This window comes from Dicentrarchus labrax, unplaced genomic scaffold (assembly GCF_905237075.1).
Source record: "Dicentrarchus labrax unplaced genomic scaffold, dlabrax2021, whole genome shotgun sequence".
Taxonomy (NCBI): Eukaryota; Metazoa; Chordata; class Actinopteri; family Moronidae; genus Dicentrarchus; species Dicentrarchus labrax.
The window spans coordinates 30,517,357-30,541,437 of record NW_026136711.1 but is presented as its reverse complement, the minus strand read 5'-3'; the positions used below and the strand labels follow the sequence as shown (position 1 = coordinate 30,541,437).

The following is a 24,081-nucleotide window of genomic DNA, read 5'->3' as shown; positions in this document are numbered from 1 at the left end:
GACAGAAACGATCAGCCTTCTTACTACAGAAACACTGCACATGTACAGATATAAACAGGTTTACCATATTATACTTCATTATATATTTTACTCTTTCTTTACTCTACATTCCTCTGTGTGTCCTCCAATGTGAATCCCTCTCTTTGCTGATCAATAAAGGAACATCTTATCCAATCTAAAGTTATGTTATTGTAAATAAAATATGCTCGGTGTGTTCACAGATGCATTGTGATGCTGTAGTTTAACAGCTCTGGATGTGCTGTAAGAGAGGGAACGTGCGTCTGTGAATGCCGACAAGTTGAGACAGAATCCACATTAATATTTCGATGGACCTGCAGAGTCTTGCTCTCTGTTTTTTTCATTTTATGGGTTGAGTGAATGTTAAAGAGCTGACAGTTCGACACAATCCTACTAGATCCTTATTAAAATGATGTCGTACTCTCGATTGCTCTCTGTGATCAATGATTTTTCAATGTCAGACAGATGTTGTCAATGTGAGTGTGTGTTGATGTCATTGATCACCGTCAGTCTCAGGTACATTGAGCTCAATGTCTAAAGTTTTCCTGCTGGTGGATTTACAGTATTTTGTGGTGTCGGGATCAAAACCAAACAAACTACAGAAGCCGGGACGTTCTGATCAGAGGAACTAATGTTATAAACTTGTTTCTTTAATGAGAGTCGACAGCTATTTTGAATTATAACCAATTAAAACTTTAACATGTCAGTCTGGTTACATCCAGTATGACAGACTTTATTTAAACCTGTACACAGAATATTTTAGGACATTTAAACAGCTCATTTTGGAAGTTCTGATCGATTAATCACTACTTTTTGGCATTTCATAGATTAAACAATGAATTAATTAACCAAACATAATTGTCAGATTAATTTATAATATTTATAAAGAAAATAATCTTAATTTGCAGCCCGAGGTGCTTCATGTGACTCTCTCATCATATTCATATCTTAAGGACTTCTCCTCCATTCGTGTTCTGGTGGTTTCATCTAAAACAAAGTCTTTCTAGTCGACACTGAAGTGGGATGTTTGGTCCTGCGTGACCTCTGACCTCTGCCCTGTATGTAAACCTCCCCTTACTCTAAGACCTTCCTTTATTTTCACCACAGGACTGAACCAGCCGCTGTGTTTCCTCCCGTTTTTGTCCTTTTCACCGTGCAGCTTATGAACGTTTAACTTCTGTCGGTTTGCTTTACTGTCTTTCTTTGATATCCTGCAGAATGTTGGCGTGTCCTCCCCGAGACAGGGAGACAGACGTAAGACCTGTCTCTCTCTCTCTCTGTCTGTTTATTACTCTCTCTCTCTCTCACTCTCTCTTTTTGTCCCAGCTGCAGTACAAATCCTGGCTTTCCTCACAGCTCTATTAGCCTGCTCTGCTCCACACAACTGCTCCACGAGACACACCGAGAACAAGGCACACACCCACCCACACACACACACACATAGAGTATCATCACACAGCAACACACACACACACACACACTGACACACACACACTGACACACACACACCTCTCCTGGAGCTCCTTCAGAACCAGAGGAGGAGAAAACAGGGTGGAAGAATTTGGCCTCAAGTCCTGCAACCGCCTTCAAACTGCTGGTAAAGTAGAGTTAATGTCTTTCTGTCTGTCTTCAGCTCCTCCCCTCAGTATGTCTGTCTCTCTGTCTGTCTCTCTGTCTGTCTGTCTGTCCTTTGTTGATTTGTAAACAGTTGTTTCAGTTGCTGTAGGAAATCTTCCTCACAGGTCCATAAAGAAAAGAGAAATACCCCACAAGCTACCGGTGATTAAGAGATAAGGATTCGAGGATTCGATTATTTAAATGCAACCCAGACCAGAACCAGAACGGACCTCGTGGATCCAGATTAACTTTAACTTCTAAGATATTTGTCTGTCTCTTCCTGGTTTTGATGCAGCGTTCCCCAGCTTTCCCCTCTCAGCTGACTGATGACATTAGAATGAGCTAAGAGGACATTTGTAGATTTGAGGCCGACTTCTTTATTTAGGTTTTGCTTTTTTGGGGGCAAAAACAAACCCTGGTGTTTATTTAACTTGTCTTTGTTTCACTGGTATGAAGTACAGAAACAGAAAAAACAGAAAAATGTCTGGATTAAACAATAACTTTGGTAGCGTGCACATTTAGCAAAGCAAAGCCAAAACTTTACAGAGTCTGCTGTATTCTCCTTTCATCAGTCTGTCTCTCCAACAGCATGAGGAGGTTGTTGAATCAGATTCACAGAGGTGACAAGTTCTACATGAGACCTGAACCTGATCTGCACCTGAATCTATGAGACATGACGCAACTGAACCTGACTGTTATTGCCAAATTTGACACAAACCCGACCCGAGACCCGGAGCTTTACCAAACAGCAGAACGCATACGTCATGTAGTCGTGAGGCGAGTCTTTGTCGGTGCTGGTTCTTTAAGGTCACTTTGGCCCTGTGGTCACTTTTCCACTGCAGGAACGTCACTTCTATCCGTTGGTTATACTTTTGTTTCACCTCCTGCTTTGAGTTCGATCTTTGTACTTTTCAGAGGTTGTAAGAGGTGTTTAATCAGCAGATGTGACGTTACATCAACACAAGGATCATTTTGTTTCTGCTGTATTTGTCTGGAGGAACAGTACTTTAAAAAAGAAGAATAGTGAAGAACACATACTACCAGCAATCACTACTATTTGTGGACACTTTGATGGAGCTGGAGTCGGTGGTTAGAAACCAAAAGATGGACTAAGAGATCAGAGATACAATACACAATCCATCAGCGCAGGCAAACTACAGTGGTTTGATGCTCTGGACAGTGATTATCTCTGTAGATAACACATTGTTAATCGCTGTCACCATGAAGAGCTCCTGAACCTTGAAGCACAGTTTCTTTGAACTGGACAGTTTTATTATTTTAAATAATTTTCGGTTATAATGGTTCTTTAATTTATAATCAAACTGTGTTAAATTAACTTGGTTCATAACAGGAAAACTGAATTCAGGAAATCAAATCATTTAGGAAAAACATTTGCTAAGCTAAGAGAGCAACAGAAATATACGTGCAGACCGGTTAGAGGCACTTGACTTGGCTTTGTAGTTTTGAAACTTCAGCGACGTGTTCGGACATTTGTAGCGCAGATACAACAATTAATTGATAAGTCAGTACAAAGAAAAATAATAGTCTATCTTAATGTTTTGGTTGATTGTGTAAGTCAGTGTTATTCAGTGTGGGCATCTCGCTGTGGTAAATGGTAAATGGCCTACTGCTGCTTTCTGTCTTCCGACCACTCAAAGCGCTTTTCACAGTCCATCGAACAGAAACTAACATTCATATTCACAAACTGATGCACAGCATCAGGAGCAATTTGGGGTTCAGTATCGCTTAAGGGAGCTGGTTTATACCAAGTCAAACTGAATATTTGAGTTTGAAGAAGTCAAAGCAATAAAGAAAGAGATTAATTGATGATACTTGTCAACTAAAAATCTGTGTTAGAGATAAACTTCAGTCATTTGTTTGGTCAGAAGAATATGTAATTTATTGGCTGAAAGTGGAGTTTTTGTGTCTTAAAGGAAGTTTTGTGGAGTCATTCAGAAATAATTTTAACTATTTCCTCCGAGTCCAGTTAATTAGTGAAATACTGAGAGCAGCAAACAGAAACAGAACAAACTGTCTGGGTTTCATTAAACTACAAACAGTCTCCAGGTTATTTTTATCCTCTGCTGTTCCTGAACGAAGTCTCTCCGTCTGAGCCTGCTCATCCAGAAACTCAACTGCTGAATATTTTCCATTTCCCTCCCCTCCCCCCCTGTTTTCTTTCCCCTGTCTCAGCACTCATGGATCCCTCTCTCTCTCTCTTTCTCTCTCTCTATCTCTCTCTTCTGGGTTTTGATTGGTGGGAGTTGAGGTGGGAGGGTCTCAGAGCTTTCTGACTGTGTGTTCAGACCTCCAGTCTGTGGAGCTGCAGACTTTAGTTTTGTTTTTATCCAAAAAAAAAAAAAAAAAGAAAGAAAAAAGAAAAAGTGAAGGATTAATGTGAAGAGCGTGTGGGCGGATGTGATGGTTGGAGGAGACACACTCACCATGATGTGTAATATGTTCACTGCGGCTCTGGAAAAAACTGCATGGGAGCTGTAGTTCTTTAAACTAAACAATGAATCATTTGAGTTTGTTAAAATCGTCGTGGCTTTTTGAATTCTAGTATTAAATGTTGTTACAGATACTAATTTGTGTGTAGGATTTAGTGGCAAGAGAAACTAGGATGGCTGCAAAACTCACTAAAAACTTTAAATCTACATTCAGTGTTTGGTTTGGTCGTTCTGGGCTACTGTAGAAACATGGTGGTTCAATATGGTGGACTCCATGGATGACGACCTGCAGTGGTGTAGATAAAAACAGCTCATTCTAAGGTAACGAAAACATTATTATTCCTATATTCAGGTGATTAAACACTAATGAAAACATATTAATGAATATTATATTCATTTTCTGCCAACAGATCCTCCTAAATGTTACACACTGGACCTTTAAAACACTTCAGTTTATACTTCGTCTGTGACTACATGCAAATCAGCGTTGACGCTTCAGTCCACAAGGTGGCGGCGATGCACCTGAAGCAGCCTGTACTAATAAACGTAAACTCATGAATAAATCCCCCCGGATGGACTAAAGTTTACACGTCACTCATGTCGCTCGTTCACCCACATGATCAGTGTTTTTATGTGCTGATGAACAGAATTCGTAATAAGTCAGTACTAACAGGACTATGACTACGAGTAGAATAGTAGTACTGTAGATGTCTGGGTCAGTTTTAATGTTCGGACTGGAACTGAAGTGGGATTAGAGTAAGTTTCAATTAAACGCTGATATCAGTAACTTATCTGAGCCCAGTTGTTACAGTTTGATGTGTATTATTTCTTGAGAGTTTGAGCACAAAATCAGGACCTGAGACCACCTCAGACTTTCTGTTTGGAGATTGTTTTAGAGTAGAGGACATGTTATTTCTATATGTTGAAACAATACAGAAACAATAATCAGATAATTTTGCACAAGCTGCCCTAACTGTGTCAACATTATTATCATAGAACTTGTTTATCCACAAGAGGAGAAACCTGACCGACCGTAAAAATACAAATATTAAAGCCGCTTTAATTCATTTTTTTGCCACTTAAAAGGCAGGGGAACAATACACAAACACATCTTATCCTGATATCACCTTATAAAGTATCTGGCTCTCTACCTGCTAACTGCTCCACTATGTTGACCTACAATAAAAAGCTCCATTGAGCTTTATAGAGTCGGTGAGAATTATCTTTGGCTTCAGAACTGCAGTAAATTAACAGTTTGCAGCTTTCAGCCTTTCAGACTAACACAAACTAAATGTCTCTATCTGGACTCTCAAGCTTGTTTGGGGCTCCATCCCAACGAATCAGAGGCTCCAACACCATCAACAACTCCCATCATGCACCAGGACACAGCTACAGCACATTTATTACTGTTATTGAGGCTGATATAGAGAACTAGTTCAATCTTCTCCATTCGGAGGGGGAATCAGACAGAAGACAAACTATCAGGTGTGTAAAGGTGTGTAATGACAGGACTGCTGTGTATAGACTAGTCATTACACACACACACACACACACACACACACACACACACACACACACACACACACACACACACACACACACACACACACTCAGGGAACCAGCCATTAGGACCCCAGCAGAAAGCTATATGAGGACCAGCAGCAGCACTGACAGCTCTTTTTGTCTGAGAAGCTGCTGCAGGTAAAAAAAACCCTCTTCTTTCATCTATTTTTGTGCGGGCGGAGAAACAACATGGATTGTATGTTTGGTTCCAGTAGATTTTAGCTGCTGGTTTTCTGCAATTACATTTCACAGAATCTTTCACAGAGATTCGAACGAGGAGAGAGAGAGAGAGAGAGAGAGAGAGAGAGAGAGAGAGAGAGAGAGAGAGAGAGAGAGGAGAGATGGAAAATACTAACAAGGAAAGGAATCCTGAAAACCAATCGTTTCTCTTTGGGATTTTATGGTTTTTATTGAGCGTTGACAGGATATAAAAGTGCAAAGAGGAAAGAGAAAGATGGGAAACAACAAGAAATAAGGTCCATGGTTGGACTCAAACCCTCGGACATAACGGTTCATCGCCAGCGCCATAAACCTCTGGCCAAACCTTCCTTTCCTTTTGTCTTTTGTATATCTCATTACCGAGCTGTGTTTCTGCTGAGGAGCCAGTGAAGTCCAGGGCAGGGTATCAAACCCATTTCGTTTTTGGGTACAGCCCAAAATGTGTTTGTAAAACTGAGCATTGAAAACTGTACGGCTGCTTGTGTTTAAATTACATTTAACATTTGAGAACTTTGGCTTTTTTTGTATTAAATGCAAAAAACGTTTGTTTATATTTCTGAAAGTAAGCCACTGAAAAAAGTATTGCTTTGGTATCAGAGTATGGACAGGTTTTCTTTCCACACTACTATCAAAAACTTTCTGTACGCATCCATAGGGATGCCCGCTATGGAGGTAAAGGTTCCTGTGAGGTTCCTGTGACGCAACCTGAACCTGAACCTGGTCTGTGCTGCTCTGCAGGGATGAGGTGGTGGCTGGTAGTGGTCAGTCTATGGCTGCTGGTGGCCCTGACCGTCCCGGACGCCCAGGCCAGGAACAGACCTCGGGACCAGGATGGTGGGACCCACCGGGGGAAGAGGAAGAGGGACGGACATGGTAAGAGTCTGGCAAATCTTCTTTCTAGCAGTCAGTTGAGAAGATTGTTATCAGTTTCATCTCTGTGTCCAGTACAGATTGATCCAGGATGTGATTAGAACAGGCTTAGTACAAAGACTGGGAGGAGACAATGCTAGTCTAACTCCATCAGAAGTTAAAGGATTAATCTTCCAACAACTTAAAAACTGAACAGGTGTAAATGGTAATTGTGGTTTGACCAACAGCCACTGATATATGTGAATACTAGGCATCTGTTTGTCCTGAAAACACTGATTTGATTCGCACTTTTGGCTTTGCCTCAGAGTTCCCATTCTTATTTAAGTCAGTCTCAGGTAGAAAGGCTTGTAGAAGTTGTCTCTTCATTTGGCTAAAGCAAAATGGATTTTCTTCCTGGCTCATAATGTAGGACAAACAGGGTTACATCACACACAAAACATATCTGTAAACTGATAACCAGACTGAGTCCAGAGACTCTGGATAACACTGTCTGTCTGCCTTTTTATGAGTGTCTAGATAGAGGTGGATGTACATTGATAAGACCATGTGTTCCAGGTCCTATGCGGGCCAGAGCGGGGCACTCTAGACCTCTGAAGATCAGACTGGTTCCTGGTCCCAACATCCCAGTGGAGCCTGGAGAAAACCGAGGAAATACTCTGTTCCTTGATTCCTACAAGAACCTACAAGAACAGCATTCCAGCTACAACGTTATCCCAGGTCAGTGAGACCAGTAACTGAACTCTAACCCAGGTCAGTGAGACCAGTAACTGAACTTTAACCCAGGTCAGTGAGACCAGTAACTGAACTTTAACCCGGGTCAGTGATGCTCTTTTTAAAGAGCAGAGGGCCCTACGTCACTCGTGTCAGTAGCTCTATCAATGCACAAACACTTCAGTATATATATCAGTCCAAATGTGACTGAAAATCTGACTCTAACAGAGAAAATCAGCCAATGGATGAGTTGTAACCATTAACCATTTAACGTTTTTGCTCTTTAATTGATTTTATCAAAGTTGTGGAAGATAATTTTCTGTCGATAGACTAATCAATTAATCTCCCCCTACTAAATATAACAACGCACAGAGCACTGCTGATCAAACTGATGGATACAAATTCCTGTTAGGTGAGTTTGAATTGTAACAAGTGAACTGAAGTGGAAGAAATCAGCCATGTGAAAGTCAGAGAGCAAGAGTTGTGCGAGTTTGTTTATGTGCAAATAGAAAGACACGTTCCAGCCTTTAGTCTGTGTACACATTAAATCTCTGATGTATCCAGAAATAATCCTCCAAAAGCCTGTTTTAATCTAGAAAATAAAATCTTTATACCGGCACAGAGACTGTTTCTGTGCAGCAAATCAAAAGCAATTTAATGAGTTACTTTGTCTCAGCGTTTGTATGTTTATGTGTTAACCAACATGGAAACACTGAGTGTATCTTTGTATTTAAAACTTTTAAGTGGTATATTACATAACAAGGTTTTCTAGCCAATAAAATCATAATACAGTTAAATAAAATCTTTAACTGAATGAAAAACAGGACATTTTAATCAGCTCAGCTCAGGCTTCGTGTTGTTCTCATAATGAAACTGCCTGTTACAGCTCAGCAATTTAATGACAAATCATCACATTCCAGCGTGAACAGAAGGGAAAACCATCTGTGGGAAAATGAGCTTGTCAGAAAATAAGTCCTTAGAAATCCCTCGCAGAGATGAGGACAGAGACTCCAAAGAAGAACCTCAAAGCCACGTGGAAGCCCTTCAGCTTAAAACAATAAAATCAGCATTATGTAATTAGAAGGGACGGTGGTGTTGGTGACAGTCTGTTGTTGGGGATTTTCTTTTCATGTAGATTTAAACCATTTGGCTGCCTTTTAGCTGTCGTTTGGGGATATGAGAACATGCGTCTGTGTTCAGTGTCGGATTACAGAAACAGATTTTGGATCAACGTGACAAACCGATTTTGGAAACAGTAGTTTGACAAGATAATCTGATGTCAAGGTCAACCTACTTCTACAACCTTTTTCTGGAGCTTTCCACCTTATTTCACAGTCTGACAGGTGATTGTATATGCAGGGTGATCCTCCTAACCCATGTCAGCAGCAAAAAAATAGTCTGTTTACATCATCTACACTTATCTGAATAATCTTTAGAGTGACATACCGCCTACCTAAATCATAATTTACTGAAAATATACCTTTACTGCATCAGACCTCAGCTAAGAATGATGATGGTTAGTTTTAGGTCACGTTATCTAGTGCACACAAGTGCCCAGGACGACTTCTTTAAATGTCTTGTTTTGTCCGACCAACAGTCCAAAACCGAAAATTATTCAGATATAAAATAGATGAATATACATTAGAGAAGCGAGAAACAAAGGACAACTGTTTTTGCCAACTGATGATCAAAAACTGTTCATTGTTTGTGAATCAATAGATCAACTAATTGTTTCCCTGCTAGTAAATAGACACGCATTTAACGCCGTCGCATGGTGGTGCCACAGCAGATTCTGATAGTTGCTGTACTATTTAAAACAAAACCCTGCAATTTACTAGACAATAAAGAGAGAAAAGAAAAGCTCTAAAGTATGTGTGCTCCAGCAGAGATGACAGGGTGACAGTCTCACTGCTCACAGTAAAAAGAACAGAGATAGGAGAGAGACAGTATTTAAGAGAAATAACCTGAGCCTCTTAACTACCTGTGTTTCTATGGACGTAACAAAGAGCATACCATTAGAAAGGATAGATGACAGGCAGGACAGACTTAAAATAGACACAAGAAGGCTCTTCCTGCTGTATCATAGTGGTTTACAGTCTTTTCTACTGACTCACTGCCAGTCGTAGCCTCGTCCCGTCCCAGGTCTGATGTTGAAAGGTGGAGTTAATGCAGAGGGAGGAGTGGAAACGCCATAAATCACTGCTTTGTCTGGTTCTGATGGTAAAGTACAGGCTTTAGATTTGACTATACACACACAGCAATTACTGAAACCAGGGCCTGTTGTTGCTACTGAGGAGGGTGACAAGGGTTGGCATGTTGGGCTAAAGGTGTGACCCACAGGTTTGAATTTGCCTCGTTCTACACCTCTGAATCGCTGCCCATATATCAGATTTGTCCAGTGATTGTATTATTGTATTGCTGCTCATTGACAGCTGGAAACCCAATAGAGTCAATCAAAGCTTTGTTGGTGGAAATAACGACAGAGTCTGTACACATTGTAAAACAACATTTCCATCAACACAAGTTAATTGCTCTGTTAAAAAATTCAGAGTCTACAAGATGGACGCTGATTGGTCGAGGTAACCTGGAGGGGGAAATGTAGCCAGAAATGATTAGCTGTTTATTTGACCAGTTTAACTGTGTAAATGTGCAGATTAAATACAACTCCAAACAGTGGTTGGCTATCTTTATACTTCAACACTGAAGCATTCAAACTTCATTCAAAATCAGAGCTCTAGCACTAAATACAACCACGTTTACATCCACTGTCTGTGTCCGTTTGGGAATACATGAAGGTCTTTAAGCAGTTATACGACCTTTGTTGTGTGTTGATCTCCGCTGCCTATTACTGATGTTAAATTAATTTGTATTTCGAGTTTGAAATACAAGATTTATCTGGCAAACTGATAATTAATCAACAACTGCCAAATTACATTAATTCCCTTCGTATTCCTCCCCAGAGCGTCACTGTGTGACCACAATGAACTGCTGAACTGACTGTAATGTGTCTGTGTTGTTTCAGGTAAGCAGGGCCAGTGTGTGTACCAGGGTCTGACCATGTTTGACCAGGCCGTCTGGTCTCCAAAGCCCTGTGTGACTTGTCTGTGTACCGGAGGGCGGGTGGTTTGTGACAAGATCACCTGTCCCATAGTGCACTGCCATTTCCCCTTCGTCCCCGCTGGGGAATGCTGCCCCATCTGCATAGAGCCAGGTAGAAACACAACATGTGGCACGCCATGGTACAACATCAAGAGGCAGAGGAGAGGAGCAATGTTTCTGACAATCAGGACCAATGCTTGAAGAGTTTCATTCAAAACTTTACATCATAAAAACCTGATGCACAAATTTAAGTTATTACCAAAACCATTTTGCTAAACTACATCCTGGTCCAACTCGAGTCTTCTGCAGCTGTTTTACTATTCAGCAGACGATTACTTCCTTTTGGGTGAGTTCACATAAAGTTTAATTCACACATTAGTGGTTGATAAAACTGGTTTAACTGGGATTTATTAAAACACAACAGGATTCACCCGTAACCCTCTGAATTTATAGACAGTTCAACCTGAAAACAGTCAAACAGGAGTTCTCAGTAGTCTGACGGATACTGTTTCTAAGTGGAATCATTTTAGGATTCTCTGTCAGATTTAGTTGTCAGAACGGTTTAAAACTAATTAGGCTGCTGTTTAAATAATTCACTCGTCTCCTGGAATAAATGAAGAGAAACAGTTTCCATCTCCGAGGCCTCTTCATGTTGCTTCCTGTTTCCATCATGGCTTTAAAAAATGTCTCTAGCACATTTTGGGTCAGTTCAACACACATGTTGTTTTGTCTGTATGTTGGGAAAATACCACATTTTGTTTTTAACATGTCACAGATTGGTTTTACCTTACTGTCAATTCAATCTCATCAAAATTAAGACTGTATGTAGACAAGTTGCAACATTATTGTGAGATGTATTCATAAAACAAACCTGAATGAGAGTAAGTTTATAGGGAGGTTACTATAAAGTTGTTTTGGGCCAGATACGGCACAAAGGATAAAGGTAACAGGTGGGAATTGCTCAATATCCCAAGAAGGAAACCCCCATGCTAGCTCAGAGTGGATAATAGCTATCAGCATCTAGCAGCTCTAACATTAAGGCTCTGACCCTGGATTCTAATAAGGTGGTAGATAGTTTTGTAAAAAAACAGGTGAGCAAGAAACATCTGTTTAATGGTCAGACAGCTCTCTGTTTATGACTGTGCCTTAGCTGAGTAGTGGAAATGTTTGTCAAGCTCTGTTCTGTACAGGTTTAATGTTTCAGTGTGGGACGTGCTGACAGCTGATGAAGAGTACAGACTAATGGCTTTGGGTGGAAAACGCATTATGTATTTTTTTTGGGTCAAGTATGTTTTATTGAGGAAGAATTACGAAATGTAGGACATCAGAATTCACTGTACATATATCCATTGAAGGAAAACAAAGCTAATAACAGATAGTATCAACATAACTGAACAAAATTTACTCTTAACAAAGTAAAAACATGAAAACTGTATTGGCCAGTAAACTACATGGCGAGTGTACATCATTGGTTGTTTCTAGGTCTCTCTGGTCTCTTCTTCAGAGAGGACCTTAGTTTTTCAAGGTGAAGGGTATTGGTCATTTCATTGAGCCACAGCTTAAAAGTGGGAACTTCCTTCTTCTTCCAGAATATCAGGATTAGTTTAGTTTTGCTGTAATAAGACCATAAGAGAGAAGTTGCTGCTGTGCTTTTGTTACTGTAGATGTCGCATCTGAAATTCCTCGCACAATTAAGACAGGATCAGGTTCGATGTTGGTGTCGAGTGTATCAGAGAGAGTTTTAAATATGTTTGTCCAATATCTTTCTATCCTGGGACCGAGAGCAAAGCTATGGAGATGGTTTGCCTCCGTTGTATTACATTTATCACACTGAGGGGAGATGTCTGGGAACATCTTGTGGAGCCTGAAAATGCATTATGTCTTCATGGAACAGGTGTGCAGAGTTTTTACAAACTGCATCATCTAATCTTATGAGTTTTTAGCATCTGGGATTATTTGATGGCAAATAGCAGAAATTTTATCTCACGACCTGTTTCACATACATGTGATACTCTTAGAAACCAGTCTCTACAGTCTGAAATCCTGGAAGGAAACTACAGCAGTTGAATTGACAGTAACTAACTCATTGCTCACAGTCATACATTACACAGTCAGAATGTGCATGTATGGAGGTGAAGCAGGAGAAAACCTCTCAAACCTATTTTGTCTATGACTTCTATGTAGATATCACTGTATGCAGATGAATACAGCCTTAACCTGATAGCAGTAACAATAGAAACATGTACGTGTCTGTATAAGTACATTGTGTATATGTCTGCTGTATGTATGGAGATAAACACAAACACTATAAGCTGTTTTATAGTCATACATCTTCATAAATACTTTCCTCATGTTATCAAATAGGTCTCATCTTGTGCTCATTGGCCTGCTTTGTAGGCAGGATTAAGAATCATCAAGAGAGTAAGAAGAAAGAAATGTAATGAAGATTAGATAGATAGATAGATAGATAGATAGATAGATAGATAGATAGATAGATAGATAGATAGATAGATAGATAGATAGATAGATAGATAGATAGATAGATAGATAGATAGATAGATAGATAGATAGATAGATAGACAATGAATGACCAATGAATGACGTCTGCCGATGACCTTACAAAGTCTTACGGCTACAAGACACTGTCAGTCTGTTTGATGTAATATTTGGTGGATGTAGCTGTTGGACATCGTTTTATGACTATAAAACAGCATTAAGTGTTAGTCAAGTAGGGTTGGTCTAAATTCAGATTCGGTGCCAGCTGGCACCAACAGGGACAAACACAAAGAGACCAACTTTACGTGACTGTGGTCATACAAGCACAGTTCAATGGGATCTGGTCCAGACTGGTCTACAGCAGCTGTCGGCTCTGTAGCTACAACAAGCTGGTCTTGTACCTGTCTGTCTGTCTACAACACTAACACACAGCCGTCTCTGTCTGTCCATCTCCTGTCTGTATGTCCTCACCACCTTCCACCTCCATCCTGTATCATTCTCTTCTAGTTTTCTTTTCTACTTTTTCCTCCCTTTCTTCCTCTCCTGTCTTCTCCACTCTCTTTCTATTCCTTTTCCTTCTTTCTATACTGTCCCTCTTTTCTTTAATCTCGACCACCTCCGGCCCCCTACCGCCTCCTGCCGTCTGATTGGCTGCCCCGGCACCACCCTACACCCACCCTAGAACCTGACTTCAGCCTTGACCTTTCTGGTGACTCCCCAGTTCCCAACGACCCCGGTGTGTCCGTGACCCCACTGACCCAGGAGGAGATCCAGCGAATCCTCTGGCGGGAGGAGGAGGAGCACCGTGAGGAGGAGGAGCGCCTGAGGAAGAAGGATGAAGCGAGGAAAAAGAGGAGGAGGCAGAGGAAGGAGCAGGCAGAGAAACAAAGGAAAATAGTGGAGAAGAGGAGGAGGGAGGAGGAGGAGGCGCTGAGGCTGCAGGTAGAGAAAGAGGAGGAGGAGTGGAAGAGGCAGATAGAGGAGGCAGAGAGGAGGAGACAACAAGAGGAGGAAGACAGAAGACGGAAGGAGGAAGCGGAGAGAGAAGCAAGGGAGATGGAGAGGAAGCTAGAAGAGGAAAGGAGGAAGCAGGAGGAGATTTTGAGGAAAGAACTACTGGCTCTGATAGAGGAGGAGGAGGAGGAGCGGCTGGAGGAGGTAGAGGAGCGGCAAGAGGAGGAGGAAGAGGAGGTGGAGGAGGAAGTGTGGCTGAGAGGAGATGTGTTTCAGATGCCCCCAAAAGAACCTGAAGAACCCGAGGAACCAGACTTCCTCCCTGCTCCGATCCCAAGACCTCCTGCTGCGACGGAGGACGAGCTGAAGGAGATGGAAGGAGAGGAGGTGGAGGAGGAAGGGGAAGAGGCGGTAGTGAACAGAGGAGGCCTTCCTCCGGGCTGCGACATCTCTGACGTCACTGTGACGTGTGAGAACGCCAAACTCACCTACTTTCCTCCTCTGGCCATACCTGAGCTCAAATCTCTCAGTCTGGAGGGTAAGTCAACAACACAACAACACAGGGAGAGCCAGAGAGAACTCCATACTGCAACCTGATGAAGAACCTTTAACACTTTAATACTGTAGGACACTAGTGTGAAGGTTACAATTCTAGTTAATCTCAATCCAGTTAATGACCCATTACCCTTTACAACTTTCAAAACTTGTAACAATGGTTGAAAATACACACCTTCTGCACACCTTATTTTACTTTGGCTACTTGTTTCAAATACTGGAGGTCGTGATTGAGAACTATTAAGTTGCTTCAAGGATTATCAACAAATCCCATGAAAAGACCAAAACCAACAATGTGTCTCTCCGTCAATTCTTGCCAATTTACGCTGTCGGTTGCTAGCCCGTTGGTTTCCACTGAAGATATTCCACTTAAGTTCTGTATTTTACTTTGTCGTATATTTGTAGTTCCTGCATTTTCTTATCTGTGCGACATTATTAGTAATGTTCAACTCCAATACACCTTGATATATTATTGATAGCCTCTGCCAAGTTACTCTACAGTCCAGTGCACCTGAAGATTAGCCATCCCACACCAAACTGAAGACAATTCGGGTATTTTCTCATCCTAGAACAAAAATCAAAAAAGTAATTGGAACCAAATCCCATACACTGCATTTAGGGAGCAAACGATGCAAATACATAAAAGACATACAAACTGAGAGTCACTGATTTAAAAACACATCTGAGGTACACTGCAAACAGAAAGCCTGCCAGTCTTCCTGCTCTCAGTGTTAACTGACTGAAGATCTTATGACTGCAGGCAACAACATCAGCACCATCCCAGCAGAAGCCTTCAATGGCATCCCCAACCTCGAATGGATCAACCTGAAGAAAAACAAATTCACCTCAGCCGGTATTGATGCTAAAGCCTTCAAAGTAAGACATCAACTTTTTTGATTCAGTTGATTCTAGTGTTTCTTTCTTTGTACTGAACATCTAAAGTAATTCAATCAACCAGAAAGAAAAGAAATATGTGAATTTCTGTGACATAATTGTGCAAATGTGCTCAAAGATAGACGTATAGATGTTGTACGGATCAACAAGAGTAACACTGAAGGAATTAGCAAGTGTTTTTAAACACCTTTAAGATTTCAATGTGACCTGAAAGTGAAGTTACACAAGCAGAAGAATAAATTAACATTTATAGTATGGAAAGAGGGCAGTCAACTTTGTCCACCATCACCATCAATTACTTCCCAGTATCACCAGTACCTGTGTGTGTATGACAGGGTCTGAAGATGCTAAGGCGTCTTTACTTGGATGGGAACCTTCTCGAAACCGTGCCCTCGGACCTCCCCCCCACCCTGCAGGAGCTTAAGATCAGTGAGAACAGACTGAGAGAAATCCATGAAAACAGCTTCCAAGGTACCGCCACGGTATCCCATAATGCACCTCTGTACTGTCATCAGCTTTAATGTCATTAATACTCAATAACAACCCACCAAGCTGCCAACTATGTGTCTGATAATGACACAATGCAACCACATGGATTGTTTATAGACTCACTCTGTTGGTCTTTCTGAACTATGAAAGTACAGTTCACTGTACCAACTGCAGTACAGACACAAGCATCCAGAGACCTTAACCACCCAATTCAAGAGATCTGCCTGTCATTAGCTACAGTGACAATTCCTCCAGTATAATCATTGTTTACCAAATGATGATTATGCTAAAATATTGCTAAAATGTGCCAAATTATAATAATGCTTGAGATTTTAAAATTGCACTACAATTTTACAATAAAAGGTCCTGAACACGTGATCAGCAGCAGAATTGCTTTGTACTTTTGTGAGCTGTTGTTTTTTTTCTGGAGAGAAAGTCATGGCAGTGATACTTGCTGCTTGGTTGAAGTAGGAGCCTGTGCGGAGATTTTTAAGCTGCTGTTAAGTAAAAATCACACCACTTATCATGTGTAGAGGATCTTAATTTTTCAGCTCTAATCTGTGTTGTGCACTACTTTTTGATAACCGCTGCTTTACAGTAATGTTACAAAAGTTAGTATCAATATAAAAAGGTATGAAATCTGAATGTACTGTTCTGTTTTACAGATGAACTGTTTGACTGTTTATGGTCTGACAGATGTTTATTTGCTGCACTGATTCTGAGACACATTTCCAGTTAAGACAGCGAGGTTAATCTATTTCTTTATCTTTAAGGTATGAGCAGTCTGGTGATTCTGGAGTTGGAGGGAAATCTGCTGAGTGAGGGGAATATAGATCCTCTGGCATTCGCTCCCCTCATCCAGCTCTCCTATCTCCGACTGGGCAGAAACCACTTCCGCACCGTACCACAGGGTCTTCCCAAGTCTCTGCTGGTATGAAGTAATACTACTACATCTCTCCAGGTCCTAACTCTTCATTCCCCACATTAGTATTCTTAACATAGCCAGACCTTTTTCATAATAGTCCAGGACACAGTGCTCTCTACTGGATTCAATAATCTTATTGCTGCTTTGACAAGTTTGTTTCCTGGTTGGTGGATAAAGACTGAATATCATTATATTATACTTGTAAACTGATTGTGGACTGCCAATGAAAGTGAAACTGTAGGAATCTGGAGGCTCTGAACAAAGATAAATTTACTTTTTGGACGACAGTTGGCTAAAATAGGTACAAGTACTCAAAGAAACGCTCAATAAATTTCTCAATAAACTCACCAGCAACATATTATTTTGAACAGACATTCAGTCACATCAGAAGCCTTCTGAGCAGCTGGCTACAGTCAGTCAGGAATCCAAGTTTGCTGATGCATCAGTATTTTCTTTTTGGCTCTGATGTTTAAGACTCCTCCACTGAGTAAACTCTGCTTCTACCTGTGGGAAACCAGTCCACCCAACTTATAATTACGGCCTCTGGTTAACCGCAAACACTGGAGAACCACCAGCGACATGCTGCTACTGTAAATCCACCTTAAAAACCAACTTCATATTATGATCTCAGAGAGTTTCTACATGCTCCCTGCAAATCAAAAACACCATATTTTCTTGTCATAAGTCCTGAAGATTGTGATCTACCTTTAACATTTGTTCTTTGCTAATTAGCTCTGGGTTTCCAAGACTTTTTCAGGCACTTTCACCTTTGTATAGTCAAGAGTGATTATGATCATGATTTAAGGATGACGTTGAGTAACTAAGAGGATACCCAATATGTGTCCTACCTGTTGATTAGGTTGCCAGTTTTAACCAAGATAGGTAAAACAAACAGAAATGTATTTTGGGGTGGATTATGCATTTATAACAGTCACAACAAACCACAGACTTGTCTGCCAAGATCTCTGAACCAAAATCACTCAGCACAAGTGTTTAATGACAAACTCGTAACACTCCTACTGTTGCTTTCATTAACACAACACGATGGAATCCGACCATGACTCTGACACTAAATTCCAGTAATGAGGAGCGACTTTCCACTGTCAAACATTTGGTTTCTTTTTTTCTGCTCTGTCTGTTGTTCAGGAGCTGTACTTGGAGAACAACCTGATTGAGGAAATCTCAGAGACAGTTTTCAATCAGACCCAGAGTCTGAATGTGGTTTCTCTGAGACACAACAGGCTGGATGAGACCAGGATTGCCCCGCTGGCCTGGATCAATCACAGGTCCGGCAAAAGGAGACCTGTCACTCTAACCCATGATCACAGGAATTTACTAATGATGTATTTCAAGTAATTTTGTCTGTCACCAACATAGATATTTTTTATTTCACTATCATACCTTCATGTGCCATTTCCAGCAGTGCATGCTACCTCAGTTTAATTAGCACTAGGGTTGTAACAGGCACTAAATTCCTGTTTGGTATGTACCAAATGGTTCGTTTCATTTTCGGTACAGCAGGGAAAATAATTTATTATTATATAATTTATTTAGAAAAATGTAAATATTCAACAGTGGCTCATTGGCCATAATTATCTCTGCCAAGGAGGGCATGTTTTGGTACTGTTTGTGTTTTTATGGGTTTGGTTGTTTGTCAACAAGATTATAGAAAAACTACAGATTTATAATGAAATTTGGTGAAAGGGTGCCGGAAGAAACCATTCAATTTTGGAGCGGATCTGAATTATAGTTTTTAGAGTGCATACTGACCTGAACGGTTTGGGACAAATACACGTACCATTACATCCCTAATTAGCACCTATCCTGATGTGTTGCTGAATGTTTCAAAGATTAAAGGAACATTTGTTTTGGTACTACAGTATATTGACAGAATCACAGTGGATGGTATCTTATTTCCCCCCCAGTTTTTCTTCAATCAGCGGTCATCAGGATCAGGATCGTTTACGTTCTCATTTCCATTTCCTTACAAATTCTTCTTGCCCTCATCTTTCTGCCTCTCTGCAGAAATCTGGAGTCCATCGACCTTTCTCATAATCACCTGTACCTGGTTCCATCCTACCTACCCAGATCTCTGGTCCACCTAGTGCTGGTGGGAAACAACATAGAGCGGATACCTGGTAGGTGGAAAGTGTTGATACATAACAGATGAAAGGGGTTTGACAACATGGTTCTGTTTTTGTTTCCACTGGTCTCTACCTGTTCTGGGAACACACAGAGCCAGACAACCAATACTCTAAAAAGAACAACAGAACAATAATAGAGAATACCAGCTGAGAATCCAGCAACTAGTTAGCTAGTTGTAGAGAAGGCTTTTGAGTGAGAGTTGGAGTCAGAAGTTTGAAGAACAAGAGAACAGTGCAGGAACAATTTGAAATATCAAACAAGATTAAATGAAAATAAAAGATGACAAATACATGTGGTGGAGTGGAGTAGGTTGACACGCTGGATGTCTGTGCCAGCCCCAGTGGGACCTCAATTCTCTTTCGGCTATTGTATCTTATATTCATGTAAATGTGAAAGAAACGGAAACAAAAGCACACCCATGGTTACACTGTTCCCTCCGAACACCTCCACAGGTTACGTTTTTGCCCACATGGACCCTGGTTTAGAGTACCTCTACCTCTCTTACAACAAACTGGATGGGGAGGGAATCGAACCTGAATCGTTCTTCGGCTCATACAACTCCATGGTGGAACTGTGTCTGGACCACAACCAGCTGATCACTGTGCCCTCTGGCATAAATGAGATGACCAACTTACACTTCCTCAGACTCAACAATAATAAGCTCAGGTATGAAGTCACCATCTACAAATATCCATATATTAGGTTTTACTGTGATTTTAGAATGATTTACTTCCTGGGAATATATCACTATAACCACAGCCATCCTGGGACTTCTTGACATAAACTGGTAAAGTTTGACTTTAAAACAGAACTATGAATAACATCAAAAAATGACATTTATTCAAATTTTCTAATGTTCATTTGATTACATAGTCATATTTAGCAGAAGAACAACCATTCTCTGTAAAAGTAAACTTTTTCAAGGTAGACAAAACACAATTTGAACTGAACAAAATCATCTTATCCTGTTTTCCATCAGATGCTTTTACCGATACCAGTTTTAATATGTGCAAGTGGTTAAATATGTTATAAGTATATGGCTATCAGGTCATACTGTGAGGACTGGCCGCCACATGCAGCAGCCTCAATTAGTGTGATCATCTGCACTTGATGTCTACTTGTTGGAAGCCGCTCTGATCTCCAATTCAGGATGTAGGTGTACAGATGTGAAAAGATCCATATTATGACATTATATATAACATTATCAATCAATATGAATGTACACAAGCAGTGCCAATATGTCTTATTTATTCAAACTCATTCAAGCTACAAATATAAGACATTGACTTTGCTGCCAATTTAAGTAGCAGAAGCCTCCAACAGAAAACAAACTCAGATGATTAAAAGCTCAAGGAAAAATTTTAATTGATATAAAACAAATACGAGACCAACAACAAAGAGTCCCACAACAGACCAGAACCCGACCAGACAACTGACTCATTCATCACAGCCCACCAGACAATACTAAAGCTGAAAGTTGGATGGAGAGTTGTCTTGACGACAAGAAACAAAACAAGTTGATTCACATTTCCACCTGAAAGTCATCCTGAATCACCTCATTACTCACTCACAGGTCCATGCACGGCACACACAGTTGTCCAGGTTGTAGCATGGGTTTCTATAAAAGTAACTTTACAAGTCAAACACTGTATCATGGCTCCATCTTCACTGCCAACATGGCTGACAATCCAGGTGGGTAATTGGAACCAGCTGTCGAGCAAATAATGCAGATTATTTTACCATATGTGGTACAGTACAAACAATAACCCATAATAAACAAACGCAGTCAAGCTGTACACCAGAGGGGCTATAAAACATATCTGAATGAGAAAATGAAAAAATTCTGACTATTGCTGCTGTGTTGGAGCTGAAACAGTTTATCAACCCATACAAAAATAAGCAACTCATTCATCAGCAAGTCATTTTTCAAGCAAAAAAGTCAAACAGTAGCTCTTTCCAGCTTTTCCATTGTGAAGATTTGCTGCTTTTCTTTGTCTTATGTAATAGTCCACTGAATAGATTAGGGATAGAGAGGGATTTTGGACTGTTGGCTGGACTGTTGGAATCTAAAGACATTTAGATAACTGTGCCCTATCGCCTTTATTCAGACTTTACTGACATGCCATAGACCAAATGATTAATGAATTATTGGAGGAAATAGTCATCAGATCAGTTGACAATGAAAACAACATTAGTTGGAGCTTTAGTCCTAGATTCAACTAAACGTGTATCTAACTGCATCCTGATGCTGTGTCTTCCAGGAGTATCCCTGATGAAAGCATCTGCGACCCGAACCACAGCGGAGACTCCACTCTGGTTGCCTTGAGGCTGGAAAACAACTACATTGAGCCCCTGAAGGTCTCACCAACAGCCTTTTCTTGTGTACGCTCCTCTTCCAGTGTGATCTTGAAACCCCAGAAAACCAAGTGACATGTGACAAATTCACACAAAACAAAGAAACTAAAAGACACTTGTTTAAAACCTCAGAAAGACAGGGGCAAAAAGTTTTTAATCTGCCAAGAGAAATCAAAATTTAAGATGAATTTCCCCTCACTGGCTATAAATTACACAAAAATAATAATAAATTACTTAAAAAGGCTTTCATGTCTGACGTACAGGTTGAACAAGGACAAAAAGGAACTTAACTCAAAACACAGTTGCCACTAATGTAATCTGCCTTATGGGAATGTACTGTCCTGTCATATCCTTGGACTGAACCTGAGCTGCATAAAAGTAAGATTTTCTTCTTCTCAAGCCCATGTACACTGTTTTAGGTCTGGTAAGTTGTTTTGCACTGTAGCCTGGCCCAACTTAAACTGGTGTGAAGGTGACAGAACACCTTCAGACTTCAAAATCAAACACATCTGTCTGCTTTAGTCAAATGTTAAACTCTCTAAAATGGAAAGAATTCCTACACCATACACAGTAAAACGAAAATGCTAATAAAGAAATGGAAAGAATTCTATGAAGTGAGACCACAAGCCCAACACATTATTTTTAACAACCTCACTACCTTCATGTTCCATTTCGCAGCTCTGTTTCTTCCAGTGCCTCCCTTCTCTGACATGGAAAGGACTGTGAGTAGTGAGATCACATTGTGTGACAAATCATTCAAGAGTGTAAAAGATTAGAAGACGGTTAAAGGATTAAGTTAAAGGGAGTGCTGTTGGAGAACCCAATTCCCCTGACAGATAAAGAGACAGAATATGTGACATGTCAGCCCATTTCCTCTATCTTTTACATTCTTTATCCACACTTCAGTGAATAGAAGCAGGGCAGAAACTTCCTCTGGTGCAGTTTCACTGGATTTATTCGTGACACAAAGGATTAACTGGAGTCTCGTTTGGTGTAGGTTTTGATTTTTAGTGCAGTGCGATGTTTTACTTGTTAATGGCTCCACAATAAATGCAGGTATCGTACACAATCAGCCTGTATGGCTTTCACTTCACTTTGTAATATAAAGTGACGGTGGGCTGCACACATAGTTATATAACTTGACTTACATCCAGCTTTAGTTGTTGTGTTCAAGTTGCTTCGTTCATTGTTGGGTGGGCATTGTGGTTATCAGAGGGTTTGCTATAGAGTTGGGACTGTGTGGTCTGAGGAAACACAATTCCAAAGAGAATGCCTTTGACCTCAAGGTCTCTCTAAGGACCCTCCTCAAGCAGAACAGAGTTGAGATACGGGAGGAACCACTGGCTCCAGAAGTATTTTCCCTACTGTAATTCCCATTTCAACATTTCCTCAACACAGAAACATTATTTAATGTATAGGTCTATGTTTATGTAGGGATGGGAATCAAGAACTGGTTCCAAATAGTCCAAGCCATCGGGATCGTATGGATATGCTTGGTGGTATCCTTTTATCATGTTTTTTTATGAGAGTAAGAAACGGTCCAAAGCGTGGTCTCATTTGACGAAGAAACTCAAACTACTATAACTCTACTCTGTTTCGACACGGTGTGTTTAGACTCGGATATAATAAAACAGTTGCGTTGATGCTGAAAACCTGTGTAGACCTACTTCTTTTCTACACAGAAAATTCTTCAGGAAGCAATAAGATAACTGACAAAGAGCTGGACCAATAAGCAAAACTGATACTATTATCAACAAAATAAATTCCCATCCCTATGTTTATGCCTAAACTATAAACCTGTGTAACTGTAGTGTAATGTATTAATAAGTCAACAACAGCACTGAGAGTGAATAAAACAAGGCTTCTGCAGCTTGGGAGAGTAAATCATTTATGTATGAGCAGGGAAGATGTGGAATAAATGTTTTACTTACAGATCGAATTAATCTGTTACTTACAGATTGTACCACTGCTTTAAATAACATTGACTATAGGTACAGTGTGCCCAAATATTTAAGTGTAATTTACGGTTAAGAAGTGTTGTTTTATTACAAATACAAAAACTGACTTTTAAAAAAAAAATGTTTGAATTGAAATACAGCTGCCCCTCACTTTGCTCTTGGCTGGCCAACATGCATAGATTATATGAAAAAATGTCTATCTGATGTGTCAACAATCATATGCTATAGTTGACAACAATGTTTGTTACGGTGACAATGTCAAATAAACTTCACTATGTTCCTATTATTGTCTTATTGATGAAGTCTCGCCTACATCAACTACTCCATATGAATAAAAACATCTGCAAGTCACATTTTCTGGTCACTATACTACGAGTCACGTTCGTTATGTTTCAAAGTACAATACCATATAAACTGCCATGATCTGCAAGGTTTATTCTTCAGGTTATCGAGAACGTCTGCACAGATGACTGGGACTATGCATGCCATCAACTGCATACGTGTTTCTTCTTGTTTCATTCCTACTGCGTCTGAGTTGAATATACTAAAACCCAACCACTACTTGTTTTTTAAGGCTGAATACAGATGTTGATATTTACAGTTTGATAAACTGATCACAATGCAGCGCCTGATATTAAGAAAAACATAAACACATACCATGACCAAGACATGTAGTGAGCAGGACATTTTACAGTTTAAAATTAAAGTTGTCAGTGCTCTCTGGTGGACAAATTATGCACATGACATGTTTTGTTACTCAGTG

At 40.3% G+C, this 24,081-nt stretch overlaps 2 protein-coding genes across 7 annotated transcripts in view; one reads left to right on the top strand and one right to left on the bottom strand.

Moving 5' to 3' along the window:
* Positions 1-24,081, bottom strand: part of cenpp (centromere protein P) — a 91,326-nt gene that overhangs the window by 4,041 nt on the left and 63,204 nt on the right. The gene's annotated exons all lie outside the window — the stretch shown is intronic.
* ecm2 (extracellular matrix protein 2, female organ and adipocyte specific) lies at positions 1,262-23,601 on the top strand. Of its 4 annotated transcripts, none has more exons than XM_051415600.1 (12): positions 1,262-1,615; positions 6,523-6,740; positions 7,293-7,454; positions 10,471-10,659; positions 13,726-14,535; positions 15,313-15,428; positions 15,782-15,917; positions 16,709-16,866; positions 18,007-18,146; positions 18,886-18,998; positions 19,458-19,671; positions 21,267-23,601. In XM_051415600.1, exons 2-12 carry the CDS (start codon positions 6,608-6,610, stop codon positions 21,433-21,435), a joined length of 2,340 nt encoding a protein of 779 aa, XP_051271560.1. In that variant the 5' UTR covers positions 1,262-1,615; positions 6,523-6,607; the 3' UTR covers positions 21,436-23,601. The 4 variants fall into 4 exon arrangements, with proteins under 4 accessions (XP_051271560.1, XP_051271562.1, XP_051271561.1 ...); XM_051415599.1 differs by having other exon boundaries at positions 1,264-1,615; positions 6,606-6,740; XM_051415602.1 differs by lacking the exon at positions 10,471-10,659 and having other exon boundaries at positions 1,263-1,615; positions 6,606-6,740; positions 13,765-14,535.